Source organism: Mercenaria mercenaria, unplaced genomic scaffold (genome assembly GCF_021730395.1).
Source record: "Mercenaria mercenaria strain notata unplaced genomic scaffold, MADL_Memer_1 contig_5067, whole genome shotgun sequence".
Classification (NCBI taxonomy): Eukaryota; Metazoa; Mollusca; class Bivalvia; order Venerida; family Veneridae; genus Mercenaria; species Mercenaria mercenaria.
In genome coordinates this window covers 1-17,872 of record NW_026463349.1, presented here as the reverse complement: position 1 = coordinate 17,872, position 17,872 = coordinate 1, and the positions used below count along the sequence as shown (strand labels likewise).

The 17,872-nt window shown below is 34.4% G+C and overlaps 1 protein-coding gene across 1 annotated transcript; it reads right to left on the bottom strand.

Moving 5' to 3' along the window:
• Positions 1-8,871: 8,871 nt before the first annotated feature.
• On the bottom strand, positions 8,872-17,299 carry LOC128554478 (cell death abnormality protein 1-like). Its single transcript, XM_053535753.1, has 8 exons — positions 17,222-17,299; positions 16,501-16,644; positions 15,037-15,168; positions 14,443-14,568; positions 13,387-13,503; positions 12,659-12,793; positions 11,176-11,286; positions 8,872-10,263 (listed from the first exon to the last, which is right to left on the bottom strand). Exons 1-8 carry the CDS (start codon positions 17,274-17,276, stop codon positions 10,184-10,186), a joined length of 900 nt encoding a protein of 299 aa, XP_053391728.1. The 5' UTR covers positions 17,277-17,299; the 3' UTR covers positions 8,872-10,183.
• Between the last annotated feature and the right edge of the window lie 573 nt (positions 17,300-17,872).

The following is a 17,872-nucleotide window of genomic DNA, read 5'->3' as shown; positions in this document are numbered from 1 at the left end:
CAGTAACTTTGAGAATGAAACGTTCCCAGATTACTAACTTGGGTAAATCTTAAGCCTATGACTGTCAATATTGTTCCCTGTTGTTTTTGAGGTCATTTCTGCATACAAAATTAAACAACTAGTTGGACCCGACCGTTCATCAATGAGGCATATTTTAGTGCTATTTTCCCTCCATCATGTGTGTTATAACGGTCTTTAATTGAACACGACCTTAAACCATCAATAAAAAGTTACACTTAAATATCCATTTAATATGTGTTTACAGAAACGTTATGCAGACTACATATATCAGTAAATTGCATTTCGGAATAGAATATGAGTAAAATGTCATTTATGATAAAAAAAAAGGTTAACCACGATACAACTATTTTCAAAGTGTTTTCATGAATACAAGATGTATACATAATATACATTTACAGCTCTGTCTACATGAAAACATTTTATTTCTATTGGATAAGACTACAGTAATATATTTTTTTCTAATTTAACCAATTTACAAAGTTAATGGTAATTGCCAAATGTTATTGCTTTAGACCACAATTTACATGAAGTGGTCAAGCCAGTTGACTTGGAGCAGAGCATTTATGACCTCTTCAAAATGCATATATTGCAGCAGCGGGAGTATATAGTCACAAGTCACTAGCCTCTCGCATAACAATGCAGTGAGGCCTTTTGTCGATTTAGTGTTATTAAAGCATGGAAACGTTGAATCTGATGTATGCAAGGTCTTATTTCTGTGTCACGTCTATACAAGTAAATAGTCATGACCGTGTTCTAGCTATAATGTCGGAGGACGCACCCAGGTTCCATGCACGAACACATGCCTAGATTCAGTAAACCCAATGGTTATTTTATCGCTGAACATTCTGCTACTGTTTCCTAATGAATGGTGGCTGATTTCAGCCAGTGTCGTTCTTTCGTTCTGCCGCCCCCGCCAGGTCGAAAGAACGACGTTTTTCTCTTTTGGTGTTGTTTCGTTCCCTCGTTCTGGCATACCCGCCAAAACGACATAACGAAGAATGCAACGCGACAGAACGAAAGAACGACACTTATAAACGGCGCCCCAAATAACGTCGTCTTGGCGTTCTGTCGTTCTGGTGGAACGAAACAAAATGTGAAAATATCGTTCTGACGTATTGGCGCGTTCCGGTAGAGCATGCGCAGTGTTAGTAAACAAATTTGAATGAAAGAAGTATTGATTCTGAGGGTAAATATATGTTTTAAAACACAGTGAAATCTAAATATTGAATGTTTACATTATACGGCGTGATCTGTCATTTAGCATCGATATTATAATGAGCCCTATGTCATCCTCTTTTAATTGTACACGCAAAAAAGTATATGTGCTATAGATTGCATAAATATGCATATAGCTCTAAATGTTACTAGTCAGTTCTTTTTTAAATCGGTTTGTGATGTATTCAGTTCTTTTTAAATCGGTTTGTACTCTCAAATTGATCTGTCAACTACATTAAAAATATTGAAAGTCCATAGAAATATACCAGATCAGGGGCGTAGCTAGAGCCAGATCGAAAGTAAGCACTGTTGTCGTATCGTAGAGGTGTAGAGGTAACACTCTCTTACCCACTCTATCCCACGATAGGTTGTTAAAGCATTTTTTCGAGCTTTCAGTGTTTTCGCCATCCTTTTCATTTTCTTTATGTACGCTCGTGTGTGCCTCCGTATGCAAGACCAATCCCATGGAAATAAATCATAGGAGATGGAGAAAGAGCAGAAATAGTAATACGAAATAATAATAGCAAGGTACACTTCGAATTTTGACCCCCGTCAATATTTGTGATAATTAGAACTTCGTGGTTTTGGATGTCTGTAAATTAAAGTGAGAGATAATGACTGCTGATTCTTTAGAAAATTTAAACAGCTGATACATGTAAAATTCTGATGTCAGTTGTAAAACTAACTGCTGCTATCTTTGTATGAATCGATGAGTCACCTTGGCGCGGGAAATTCAAATCATAGAAGGGTTCCATGCTTGTTGTTTGATATTCCGGAACATTTTTGTTATTTTGTGAAAAAAACGAGATGGATGGGCCCATTCCATTAATATCCTGTAGTTCAGTTGGGACTATAAAATCGAGAAATGCAATAAAATTGACATTGTTCCTGCAACGGGATCATTGGTGTAAAACTTTCGTTTTGATAACTTTCTGTATTCTTGTATGAGAGTCCTGATCTTGTCATTAATTAAAAGCACAACACATGCATACAATTTATAAAATGACCGCCTTGATTCTTCTCATTAGGGAAGTGCAACATAACGACTCGCTACATGTAAGCCTGGCCGTGCCCAAAATTTTTGAATCTAAGTGTACCCTGCTACCTTAATGGAAATCTGCCAAAATTAAGTTTCAGAAGAACTCTCAATTCTTTTTGCGGTTTCATATAGTTTAGAACCTCTTGTTCGATATTTTAAACTTTCTAGGGACTTAAAACGCTAACTGACGGCACAGCAGCTCAAAAATGTTACGGTGAGAACACATCAAAGCATGAAAGTCAATATACACGCATACGATTTCTGTCGATTCTAGCACCATTTTCAGTGTTCTAGTACAGTAAAAGCATCTTTTTTATCATTATTAACCCATGTAGAGCATATTTAGCCCACCAGCTATGCATTTCGTCAATCCAATCAGGGGGATGTTCGGACGGTGGGGACCCTATGAAATAGGCAAATAGGGGGTTGGGACATTTTATTTTTGCAAAATGATACAAAATTGACCTTATATCATTCCTAATGACAAAATAAGTTAAATCATGACAGAAAATGATAAACACGGATGTATATTACATTCTTTGTCTCGTAGCGTGTGCGTTAGGGGTTGGCAAGTTTAGACGCTCACATACAGACTTCTTTTCATGCTATTGAAATCATTTTATCTGGTTTTATTTGCGAATGATATATAAAAAGTTCAGAACTTGTAAAACCCTCTTTTGTTCTTTACTTGAAAAATCATAAGGTAGCAGGGTAGACTTCGAATTTTGGCCCCCGTCAATATTTGTAATAATTAGAAGTTCGTGATTTTGGATGTCTGTAAATTAAAGTGAGAGATAATGACTGTTAATTCTTTAGAAAATTTAAACAGCTGGTATATGTTAAATTCTGATGTCAGTTGTAAAACTAACTGCTGCTAGCTTTGTATGATTCGATGAGTCATCTTGGCGCAGGAAATTCAAATCATAGAAGGGTTCCATTCTTGTTGATTGATACTCAGGAACATTTTTGATATTTTGTGAAAAAACGAGATGGATTGGCTGCCATTCCATTAATATCATGTAGTTTAGTAGGGACTATAAAATTGAGAAATGCAATAAAATTGGACATTGTTCCTGCAACGGGATCATTGCAGGCTGTTCATAAAGTGCAAAATTAATGATTTTGGCATGTTATTTTTAATGGATGGTGTAAAACTTTCGTTTCGATAACTTTCTGTATTCTTGTATGAGAGTCCTGATCTTAATTAAAAGCATAAAACATGCACGCAATTTATAAAATGGCCACCCTGATTCTGCTCATTAGGGAAGTGCAATATACGACTCGCTACATGTTAGCCTGGCCGTGCCCAAAATTTTCGAATCTAAGTGTACCCTGCTACTTTATAAAAAAAGACAACAATAAGCATGCTCTACCGGAACGTGCCAGAACGCCAGAACGATATTTTCACACTTGGCGTTGTTTCGTTCCGTCGTTTTGACGGGGGCGCCAGAACGGCAGAACGCCAAGACGACGCTTTTTTGGGGCGCCGTTTAGAAGTGTCGTTCTTTCGTTCTGTCAGAACGAATTGACAGAATGAAAGAACGACAAAGCCCAATGTGAAAACGTCGTTCCTTCGTTTTGGCGGGCCGCCAGAACTAGCAGAAATCAGCCACCATACTAGTGCGATATGTTGTGGCCTAAAACAGATATACCGTATAGGAGCCTGAAAAACAGATGAACAGAAACATCATAGACATCTGATTCATGTTAAAGTTTATATACAATATCTGCTAATAAGAGGATTGATGGATGGGATATATTCGATGAAAGTCTATGCTGTTCCTTTGCTGGACTAAAAACGCGTCAAATCCGAAAAAGATATTCACTATCTTTTTTTTTCATTTCAAATCAACATAACGTTTTAACACGAACGAATGCAAACTATTCATGTCATTACTACCTTCTAAATCGAACAAATTTAAAAGAGTCCATGAAAAATAATAAGCAGATTTGTTATGCATAAATGCAACATTTATCCCCCAATAGATTTCTAACCAAACAAACATCGTAAACTCTACGTTATCTGTACATGGTATTCAATACATGTGTCATTTTTTATCCATTATCAAATACTTAACACACAAAACTGCGGCTTTTCTCTTAAAAGTAGTTGAAGCAAATATTTACTTAGTTACTATGGTAACACAATCGATATGATATGATAAGGAAGTAAAATAGCAGGAAGATAAAGGACATTTTTATGTCTAACGCAAATGCTTGACACGGCTCATCTAATGCTGTTAATGCCACTCAAAACCGTGTGGTGTTTGAATCACACGTCAAAAATAATGTTGTAAATACCACAGCTGTCCATTGTTTCTTTTTTTTTTCAGTTATACGAGTTTGACATTGAACTTACCTGAATAAAGGTTGTGATTTCCACGACGTCGACCTCAAAGCTTTATTACACTAGTGTATTATCATTTTTGTGTACTGGCTTTATTACACTCCCGCGAATCCAAACATGTGATAAACTGTAATATCAATAAAAGGTAATATCTTTGATGACTGACATCTGAACAAGAAGTCGCAGAAATGATCAGGTGAGGGATATAATTTCACCACTCACGGTAACGCTTTTCAACAACAGACATGTCATATTACTTGAGTGCTGAAAACAGTGTTACACGCCCCTAGTACACCATGCGATATCTTTTCACAAATGATAAAACCAACATCTTTTGAAAGGACAGAACGCAACCAATAAAGAAATAGCAAACACGGTTTGATTGAGTCTCTTGGTGAGGTAATAAAATGTGTACTACACCGCACGCTCCCTAGCCTTCGTTTAAAAGCTATAAAGTCTGTCAATCTGACACAAAATCTAAGTATGATGTCATGAAATGAATTCATAGCGACTAACTATTGATTTGATAATCAAGCATTTTAAAACATTTTTTCTTGAACAAAAAATAAAAACTGACGTGTTTTGAATGGATCCTTCAGCGACGTTTTCTTCTTCGGCTCTTTCAAAACATACTTTTTGTTTCTTTAATTCACTGAACAAAGGCATATTATCTTTACTGTCTCTTCATCATTGATAGGACATGATCATGTATGGACTTTTATTCGCATTTTGTATGTATATTTTTATAATTTAAATTTCCAAAGTATTTCTCCATACTGCTTTTTAGTCAGTGCTATAGCAAGTGGCTTTAGCTCTAAATCAACTAAAATCAACTACCAAGTTTCAACCTCGCGTCGTTTGAGTTTTCCTTCTATTTCTATGAGACCGCATCACACAAATATTCTGGACGTGTAAAAAATAGTCTCATATTTATTTTTTATAATCTTGGTATAACGTGAGTAACAGTACAGAACAAGTTAGCTGTATTAAAGTTTCCACACTCTAAGTTTTAACTTTTTAGCTGCAAATGCTTCTGATAGTTTAGAAATCTTTCTTTGTTGTTGAAAGTGATTTTGGACTGACAACAATAGTTCATACTTATGTCTTAGTAACTGGTCGATAACTTTCTGCTGATTTCATTTTATTATCCCCCGCCGATGAAATTGGTAGGAGGGTATTGAAATGGTGTTGTCTGTCCGTCCGTCCGTGCGTCCGTCCGTCCGTCCACAGCCATTTCTTAGTAACTAGCATGTAGAATTTCATGAAACTTGAAATAAACATGAATCAACATACTGCGATGATGCCCGTCAAGTTTTTTTTTTTGGATTGGTCAGTTTCCCTTAGAGTTATTGCCCTTGATTTAATGAAAAATGCCCAAAAATGTCCGTCTGCAGCCATTTCTCAGTAACTATCAGATAGAATTTCTACAACTCGAAATAAACATGAACCAGCATACTGTGATGATGCCCGTCAATTTTATTTTTTGGATTCAATTTCCCTTAGAGTTATTGCCCTTTAGTTGTTAAAAAAATCCACAGATTTGTACATAACAAATCAACCAATTGGTAGAATTTCATTAAACTTCTTTCATTCTTTTCCATGAACATTTATTATAAACATGTGAAGTTGTGTACCCACACCTGGTCACCACCTTGCCTTGGTCACAGCCCCTCCCCGTCCCACCCACCACCCAAAAAAATCATTCCTTTCTCCATGAATATTTTATCAACATGCAAAGTTGTAAGGTTCCTCCACCTCACTCTCCACTCAGTCATGCCCACCAACCCGATCATGCATCCGCCCTCACCCCCCCCCCCCCCCACCAATTCCCAATTTTTTTTTTTTTTATTATTTTTAATTTTCCATCAATATTTATAATCAGCATGTGAAGTTTTGTACCCTCACCCGGTCACCCCCGCTGCCCCCCCCCCCCCCCCCCCCAAAAAAAAAAGCATTCATTTCCTGTTAAAATGATTTTTGACTAATGAAATTATTTGCTTTCTAGTAACATCCTTAACTTTTTGCCAGGTATAACTTTTGCCATTCCTCACCGCAAACCCTTTCGGTGGGGGATACCAATTCATTGAATTTGCTTGTTTTTCTAGCATTTAAATTCATGAGCTTTAGAGAGATTCAAGGTATACGTGTTAACGTTAACTTATCATTTTTGCAGCTAAAATGATGGCATTTGTACATGACCTAGTTGAACTGATAGTTTCTTTACCAGTAAGTTTAAATTATAATAGTGTTTAAAACCAGAAATTATTTTCCGTACGAAATTAGATTACGTTTCAGAAGAGTGTAAGTATTAAATTTGATCCTTAAACAGGTTTGTTGAAGAAAATTGCAAAAGGAAACTACTAACTTTCAATACGTTTAAACACACTGGGATAAAGTTTTTTTATCAATTTATAAATTCTTACATTGTTTTCTCCTAAATTATCGTTCTTGTCCCAAACACTTAATGTAACTTTAAACATCATTTCTAGCAATGACCTATGGCTGGTTTCTAACCTATTTCTCCCACAAACTGAGACTTTTGTGTATATCTTTGAAAATCTATAATATAACCTACTATCATAATATGTGTGCACAACACTAATGATTGATATGAGTTGTTATATTTTCTGGTCCTTTGGGATTATGGAGTCCAGTCCATTCAACATGTGTGAAATAGAGTTCCGCTTAAGCCGGTGCTAGGGGGCATGAGAGGTGTTGCAGATTTTATTACCTCTCGTGAACAGACTAAGTCAAACCGAGGCTGCTATTATTCTTCTTGGTTGCATTCTTTGCTTCCAAATGATCTTTTTACAAATTTTATTGATAATGCTTCATATGGCAGCCCTCCAGTGATATTTTTTGACACTTTATCTTAGAGCAATAGTTCCAGCGATGAATGTCAAGTAAAGGTGGATACTCACAATTTAACACACTAAGATGTTTATACTCACCAACATAGTTTAAATGGACATGACAAATTTTAAAGATACCCTTAAATCTGTTGACAGAAGGATACATATGTAGATTATATGACTTTGATAGATTCAGTTTCATAGTACTGTCAACGCACCTAACAGCTGATGTATTTAAAAAATTCAATCATACTCTGAAAATGCTATTCAAACGCTGTCATCCTCATTCTTTATCACAAGTTACAACTTTTTCAAACACTTAGAATTCAATCTCCAGTATGTATAACTGAATGATGACTTATTATTTCAACACTTGTCACGTTTTACAAACACTGTTGGAGTCTGTAGTTTTTAAACATGTCATTTAATAAAGGTTCCAAAAACATTCAGAAGACTGTGCTTATTTTGTGTTTACTAATGTCGCACAGCGATTGCAGACAATACGACTTAAGAATTTCAAATAAGCATGCAGATTACGGAGCACTATCAACATAATAAAATCCGAACGACGTGACTTTGGCTGCGATCTATTATATCTCAAGGGACGCTGATTCCAAATCACTAGCCCCCGCCAATGTGGGTTCGAGCCTCACTTAAAGCGTGGAGTTCTTCATGCGAGGAAGCAGTCTTGCTGGCTTACGAAAGATGGATGGACCTACCGTGATGAAATAATACCGAGATGGGCACACCTGGGGAGTTTCTCTACCAAGATAAACTGGAATTTGTCATTTGATCTGTATCTGTGTTGATCTGACGTAAAACCCATCAAACCAAACAAAACTAGAGCTGCTTTTGAGAAAAGCAATTGTCTCCCACAACTACCTAATCATCTGAATAGTAGTATATGAGTCAACCATGCACCAAGACCTCAACTGCCTTATCAGACATTCAGTGCTTAGATTATAAAATAAACAATGTTCAAGGGCCATAATTCCGAAGTGCCTGGGCCGACTTGGCTAGTTATCAAACTTGCCCGAGGGCTTATTGGCAAACACATTAAATTTAAGTTTGGTGAAGATCGGATGAGAAATGTTCGACTTAGAGTACGGAAAAGATTTGTGACAGACAGACAGACAGACAAACAAACACGCACACGCACGCACGCACACACACGCACATACACACAGAGACAAGAGTAAATCAATATGTCTCCAACACCATTATGTGGTGGGAGACATAATTATATATATCTCAAAATAAAGCATTGTCATACTGACAATCACAATGGATATAATGTGTTTTTGTTTTCTCTCCACAAATTAAGAGATAGGGTACGTATTTCATTGTTAACATCACTTCACAACAAAGGAGATAATAACAAACAAAGTCGATGTTGTAATAACTGTTTATTATGATGGAAATTGAGGAAATATTATACCGCATCAATATTGCCCATCACATATAAGATATGATTACATTATGATACATTAACGTGAACCGTCATGTTATTTGACATCATATCGGTTTTGCTGTTTTAAATTGATGTATATATAATTCCAAATGTGTGGTAAATTAAGTCAATGCTCATAAAGCCTTTAACGGGAGTTTAAGCTAACCGTATCGCTTTACTTTTGAAAACCCATATGCATGTGTTAATAATATGTTATCTGCATTCTCCTTCATGCGAGAAAACGCAACGTCTTTGCAGGCTTCAGTTTCTCTTTTATTGGTTGCAGCACGTGTAAGTGATAGAAAATACAGACATAACATCACTAAAGCGAAAGCTAGATAGAAGTATTAAGTTCATGAATTAGTATTTGGTATGGCATTCTCTTTGTTAAAGTTGATATCATTCTTACTTTTAAGTACGAGAAAAACATGTGTAACTGATACAGTGGGACTCAACTTAGGACATGTAATGACTTAACTAATTTTAATAAAGATTTGATTAGTTTTTAATCTGTAAGGCCTCGTGTGTGGAAATGATCACTGTTCAATCTGTGATGCATTTTGTGTGAAATTGATTACTTTTTTTAACTTTAATGTCTCCAGAGAGGAAATAATTACCGATTGCTATATTTGTGATATATGAGTTATGATTCCCGTTAAGTTTGCTGCTACTCAAAACCGTTATCAGCCAGTTCCAACACATGTTCCAGACAAGTAGCTATCCATGTTCCGTCCGCATGTTGAAACCTTTTCACATAGCTTATTTATACAACACATTTGGAAACTAAACAGTCATTTCATTTTATATAGAACAAACGAAAATACAAAATAATTAAAGGCAGGAGCTACAATAGAAAATGAGGAATATACATTACAAACGTAGGACGGACTTTGATTGAGCAGTTATAAAATACCATGTATGCTTGTAATGAGAATGGTAAATGAATCTTGATAGCAAATACCATACACCTTACAAAAAAATGATGTACCATAAGCAGAGGTTGTTGATGTTAGCAGACATAACCCTGCTGAAAATATGTAATGTTCAGAACTCCAGTTGATAGATTTCTTGATATGTAGTTTTAAGGTTAAGGCACAGTTATAAAGTACGTAAGCCAAAACTTTCTTCGCTAAATTAACATAAAAAAGAAGTCAGAGCACACAGATAGGTGTCAGTTATTAAGTTTCGAAACCTGACTTAACTAAAATAAAGTTAATAGAATATATGCAGGATATTGAGGACAATTGCCATAAGCTTCTTTACAGCCAACGTTTCACGACGACCATTGCAGCAATAAACGTAGTAATCGTCACTGTGGCAGAACCCGCACTGTTGGATCCTGAGAAAAAAGATAAACATTCAATTTGAATATTAGACAATTATCATCAATTTCCAAAGTGAATTACAATAAAGTTTAGGTGTCTTTCAAGGTTAATTATCTACGTTTTCGCCGAACATTGTATCTCTCTCTCTATCTTTATATATATATATGGAGAGAGAGAGAGAATTTATATGAACTAAATCACCACCACAATATACCAAACCAATTACGGCAAAGAGCCTAGCAATACAAACGAACACGCACATGCAACAGCAAGTCCACTAACACAATGAGATTAGTTTCGATGCTGCTTTATATACGAGCCCGAATTGTACTACACATTCGTACTGGTTCAACATTTGCATATATAAACTCAAATCTCTGTTTTCATGTCTTACAAATCAGTAGTGACATTTTAGTCTTTTTAACTGATTGGGACCAGAGAAGCTATATTTTCTCTCTCTGAAAGTTAACTGGATCACGAGGATACATTGAATATATAGAGATAGTTTGCGTTAAGGTGTATAATTAAATTCAGAACAGTTGACTTTCCTGGATATCAAGGATTACTGTCATAAAACGTCCCTGTAACTTCGTTTTTGGTTACCCCCATATTAATGCCAAATTTTTCGAAATGTATCAATTTGTTAATAAAACAAAATACAAAGTAAAAGTAAACATATAAATACAAAGTGAAAGTAAACGATTGGCGTTTATAAAGTCTAAAAGCGGAGTTAGTCACACAGTAAAAGTGTTAAGTAAAATGGTAGGCATTTTGCTTCAGGTTAAACCTTACACATAAATATTACATTATGATAGTTGATATTTGTAAACGTTCATATCTGTTCCAAAAGTTCTAACGATTCGATAAGCATCCGGAGTTATGCAACTATAAAAGGGTATATCAACTGTATTCCTTAAATGACTTACCGCACATCCCACTCATATCACTGTATCCGGATTTACAGCTGCATATCTTGTCAGTTCCACATTTGGCGTTTGTAACACAATCCGAGGCTTTACTACACGTCTGTCCAAGTTCTTTTCAAACAAATCAATGTTTATTTATCGCGTGAAATTAATTACTTAAAAATGTCGGAAATGAAGCATAAATACATGAACCTTTTATAATTCAAATATTTGAGTCGTGAAATAAATTATCACAATATCTTTTATTTATCTTTTACGACATAACCCAGGTTTTAACAGTCACGAAAATACATAAACTTATTGAATATTTTAAACACAAAAATTCCATTTTTATAAATTAATACAAAAAAAATCACAAAACGTACCCTAACGCCATTGGTTTGTCAATGCTTGAAAGAAAGGTAAACTTTTTGAGCATATTTGATAAAAATGCTATCTACTCCTTTATATCCATGTAACAGTAGTTTGCTCGTTTAAAGCTATTCGCACACACATTCAGTTATACCTTTGTGGAACTCTCCATATACTGATGGACTGATATAGAAAGTATCTCAGACATTACAAAATAACATTTTCGAAAATATCTTGATCTGAATAGAGTCAAATTGTAGAAGTTCATATCGAAATAATTACATTGCATACCACTTTTAAAAATACAGTTTGAAACAGATGGTTTAGATTACCACGTATTGTTGGTTTAGATAACCCCAATTAAGAATAAAACGTGAGCAAATTAAATAGGGGATATTAGTTCTGTAACATCGAAATATATTTCACCGAGCGAATACCATATGTAATATTTTCAAGAGTGAAAATGTAAACTATAGTATTCTCGAGTGAAATAAATTTCGATTTTACATTTAAAACAAAAATGTCCTTTTTATTCTATAATTTTCAATGGTTTAACCATTTTTTACCAATTTTTCCCGCGCAAGGTCACGTGCATTACACCATGTCGTCACAATAATGTGACGTCATGATAGCTTTGCTGAAACACTTTCAAATAATTCTATGAAATCTAGATTACTTTTACATATTATTACGGTGGATCGTATGTCTTTATTTTCATGTAGGTTTTTTTATTATACATTTATCTCTTATTGAGAGAATTTCTATTCTTATGCATTCAGGTGTAGTTATGAGACAGTGAAAATATCAATTTTATTTCACTGATATATTCCGACATTTCACCTTAAGATAAAAGCACTTTATTTATTAACTTGCCTTTTACGACATTTTCTTAAATGGGTTGAGGTATCAAAAGAAATAGAATTATGTCACTAAAGTTTTCAATTCTGGTGTTATTTTGACACGTTATTACAAATTGATTTTTAAAAATGTGTTTGAAATTCAAACAGTTATCATTAAACGATTTGTAAAGTAATTGCAAAATACTTGCGTGTTGCATTAGAAAAATTTAACTAATTTAATCAAATTTACCTTTATAAGTTGAAATTCATTTAGAAATAAGAAGTTTCAATACCTGCTTTACAGACGTTGTTGTCGTTGATAAAATTACTTGCACATGCGCAAACGCTAGGGGTTGAACTTGTTTGACACGTGGTACTAGCCATAAGATTGGTGCAATCTGTTGCAGTTGAACAGGCGTGTCCCAACACTTTAAAACGAAAAACATTATCTGTACAAAGACCATTATAATGGTAAAAATGATTATTACTTTTCCATACAGAGTTAAGTTAGTAAAACTCTACTGGCAGAAATCGTCTGTCTTTTCCAGTTATGTTGCTCCTATATAATAATTAACAAACAGGAACTTAAAAATGACTATTGTTAGTATTTTCTGTTGACATGGAATCGATAAAGACCCTAAAGTATTCACACACAACGGACAAAGTACTGACTGCGCCTTTTATCCTTTATTGTCATAGGTGTTATATGAAATTTTAAACGGAACACAGGCCAGCAAACGTTCAATTCAAGTAAAATCATCGTTGCTACCAGAACTGTGTTTCTTTGAATCAGAAACTGTAACGAATTGATAAAATCTTTATTTAGTTGTGAAATATGATCTATATTACTCACACTGTGAATTCTAGAAATGTGTTCGTTTTTCTTCAATTAGCATAAAATAGAAGGCGAGCTAGAAACTATAACATTGAAAATTATGTCCCTTTTGGCGAGATATATTCCATATTCACGAAGAAAAAAGATATCTCCTCTTTGTGACGGTACATTTAAGTAATCAATTACCTTTTTTACAAACAGCATTGATTTCGCCATAGCCAGCCGCACAGGTACAGGCTTTACTTAAGCATATGGAGTTTGCTACTGAACACACACTGTCCTCTGAGCAAGTGGCACTTAAGACTACAAAATCAATCAGAAGTTTGAACATTAATTTTGATATGACACATAAAATGTTTCGCTTCACACTGGAATTTGTTGAAGTAGTGTAAAGTAATGTACATTAATGCGTCTGGAATATATCGTAGGTCGCAATCTTACTGAAGTACACTTACTGTCAAATTGTGGAAGGTCGGTGCGCCATGCTGTGGAATGGCCAATGCAATATGCGATGAAAGCCGGTGTGCTTTGCTAATTGCCAAATGTTAAAAGTCAAATATTGCCTGTCAAACGATCATTGTCAACTGATAAATGCTAATTGTTAATTGCAAAATGCGGAAAAATAAATGTGAATAAGCACTAAACAAGGATGAATATCAAACAGGGAATGCCAAGTTCCAAAAACGCAGCCTTCCCAAAACAACACGTAGATGTGCACACTGCCATCACACGAGGACAAAACGAACAACTAAAGGAACACAGTGGGCACCGCCTTGGAACGGTCAGTGGCAAAAACACCACTGGGGAGCCTAACCTTACTCTTACCCCAACCATATTCCAAAGTCACGGGACAGTGTAAATAAATGTAATCCCCACCAGGTGAATCTCTAACACACGCAATGGAAACAAAAGACATGGCATGTAAAACACAAAAATGCTCTTGTATAATTATATAAAAAGCAAACCTACAGACAGAGCATCAAGAGAAACACCCTAAAGGGCCCGACGAAACAGGCCAGGAGAAATTAATCAAAACAGTTCATCAGTCCTAATGGGAAAAATAGCATGGCGCACCGGCCTTACATAGAATAACAATTAAGTACATATTTCCGTCAGTATACACATTTTTATATAGCCAACAGTCATTGTGTGTCTTTATACATCTTCTGGGAAACAAACTTGACCTGTTTCTTACTCTTGTAAAATTAAGAAAACTGAATATGTGTTATATATTGAACTAACCTTTAACACAAGTGTTCATTTGTTCTTTATATCCTGCCTCACATTTGCACTTCTTTCCATCACAGGCAGAATGCGCTAGGCTAGAACATTCATTTCCATTGCTGGTGCATTTAGTCTGAGACACGGCTGAAAAATGCATGGCAAAAATATAATTTAGTATCTATCAGACATCATTGTCCATATAATATTGACGTTTTTTTTTTTTAAGTTTCGTTTGTAATGCATCATGTAAATATTACAAATCAATATTTCATGAAATATCAGTTTGGTAACTAGTACTTTGATAACCTGGTAACGATTTTAAAATCTTCCTTACAATTAACTGGATTCAATGTGTTGCATGCATGTCTCTGGAAGGCAATTTTTGCGACATGTTGTGGTATAATACCGTAACTCATTTATGCATAATAAAATCACAAACAAAGTATCAAATGCAATCCTTTGGTACATATATACTCTGACACTAAGTTTTATCCAATCTTTTGATTCAGGTAACTGTTTGGAGAACAGATATAACTATATTAATAAAGGAGTAAACTTGACTATTTTCTAGATATATTCGATTTCATACTTCATTTAAAAAATTGGAAATACCTGCAATGCATTTATTCACATGCTCTGTAGTATTCGCAAAACATTTGCACTTCAAACTCGATGCATCACAAGCTGATTTGGCGATCTGACTACACTCTGACCCTTGTGCAGTACACGTAGTCCCAGAAACAGCTTTGATACAAAATAAAGATTTTAAATGGTTATCTTTTGGCGAGAACAGTATGTGTATGACCCATGTAATAGTGTACCTCCTTTTGAAGAGTATTCAAATCCTACAATAAACCTACTTTGACTTAAATTTTTCAGGGGGCAAAGGTTCAAGTCCCATTGGGACCAACATTTTTTCCACTTATATTCTTTTTTTTCTAGTAAGGTTTTACTGTTTTACAAGACTTTTTTCTATGGAAGAAATGTAAGTAGGTTTAAAAGTTGTTTAAAATCTCGTATATTTTTGTAACATTCTTTTGAACATATATTCACCATTAGGTAGGTCATACCTAAAATAAGGAAAGTGCAAAGCCGGCTGAGCAATTATCAAGAAAACTCTCGGGTTTTTTTTAATGTACATTCATTACACAGGTAACATTTTAAATTTGTCAATCAAATGATGATTGGTTTATCGGTTGAAAATGAGCATATAAAAGGTGATCGTTTTGGTAGTTCGTAGAAGAAGTGGCATTCAAAATTGAATTTGGCATCGTTCAATGTCAACTAGTCGTAGAAAATCATTACAATTTTCCACTTAGCTTGAACTTTGTGCAAGTGCTATTTCCGGTATATTTCCCTGTAATCATAGTACATTGTGTATTACTGGTAGTGATTTGATTTAATTACCCGTAATAAGATGCGAAAAATGATAATTGCTTAAAAGTACTATTGTATTGTTAAATATATGTAATGAGTGATTGCTGAAGGATAATTGACTCAAATTTAACTTACAAATACGAATTGCGCTAGGCAGAATTTCGATACTGTGTTTTGCCCTTGTCTGGACTATTTTCATTTATATTCGTGGTCTGGTAAGTAATTTATTTTCGTTTCGTTTTGACTAAAACGAAGAGGTAAATCATTAAATGGGCGTTATAACTGTCACTTTATCTGGAATGCTGTCATCGGCTCTCGTGGATTATGATCCAGGATTGGCAGAATCCACTCCTATAAACATTTCATTTTATATTTGATTCTGTATAATTTCTCAGCACAAAACGCAAACACACGAGCCTCAGCACGCGCTGCAAATGCTGAATATAAATTTCCTACATTTTAGCTGAAATCGATTTCCTACCTTTTATTCATATATTACATTTTGATTTGGAAAGTTGTAGGACTATTTCTATTACACAGAATCGTAAATAATACATGTAACACGTAGCTTTATTTGTGACATTTACACCAATTAAATGAAATGAAACCTTGTATACATTCTTTTATTAACCTGGTAAGGTTAACATTTGTCAAGGTTAGTTTTATGTTACTATGTTTGAAACTGCGCGTACTACTTACTTTTAACACAAGTATTGCCATTAGTAAGATCCTCTCCATAACTATCAGAACATTTGCACTTCAAGGCGGTTTTATCACAAGCGGAATTTTGAATTTTGTTGCATTCAGAACCGCTGGTTGTGCAGGTTGTCTCTGACACTTTTGCTACAGCAAATATACACATACTAGTTATATTATACCAACGCTTCATTCTTTTAATTCTGAACAGTCCTTAAAAGAGAATGAATGTACCTGTATGAAGTTCTATACGTAATAAATTTGACTCAAATATCAAATTTGATTGTTTCGGTTTGAATAAAAAACGCCTTTATATGTAACTTCTTTAAATGGAAACATGTATTACTAATTAACAAAAAACGAAATAAACCTCTCGGTCGCAATGTCTGATACAAAACATATAGATTACATGCGAATGGTAATCACTTTATCCTGGAAAAATTACTATTATTAAAAAGGTTTTATAAAATAGAAAAGTGTACGTTTATCTGCGAGAAAAAACCCCAATATTACTACATCAAAAGGTTAACAGATATACGCTTTAAACACATTTTTCTTAGCATGTAAATTTGATAAACAATGTAAAGTTTGTCATAACGAAAATGAAAATGTAAAGAAGTGAGAACGTTAGTTATTTTTCTATACATTTTAAAATGAACAAGCATAAATGAAGAAGTATTAATAGTTAAAAATATAGAGTTATGGTGAAAATACTATTCATTACCTGTTGAACATACGTGAATCATCATTCCAAATATTAAAATAGCCGTAAATTCCATTTTTTCCTGGTTAGGTCGTTGCTTCCTCCTGAAATGCCAGTTGCAAATTTATAGCTGCATAATAAATTTAACTTTATTTAAAGAAAAAAACACGTAAGGTTTAACTATATAATAACCACCACAGTTCCATTTTTTTTACTTTCTTCAGTGCTATGAAATTCACATCAAGCCACTTTGTAACGATTTGGAAAAAACGCGAAATGAACTTTATTTTAAAAAATCTTTTAAAACTCCAAAAGAAACTAGTTACCAGTTGTCACATCCAGGTTTATCTTCTAAAACTGCAATATTGCATGCTGTCTCGTTTCTTTTAAACTGTCTGGAATGTCACGTGAGAATGATGATAACCACTATCTTGCAGACCATATCAATTAATATTATAACATTGAAATATTGAACACAGTGATTTAAAAAAACAAACTCAAACGGTGACAATGAGCTTAAAGCATTGAAAACATTTGCCCTATTCAGTCCTTTTGCAAAAATAAGGTGTCACTCAAATTTAAGTGATTTAATTCAATACTTCTCTGTAGAGTCCAAACTTCACTGGTTTTGTACAGAGAATAATCGTGTTGCTACTTTGAAAATTACACTTG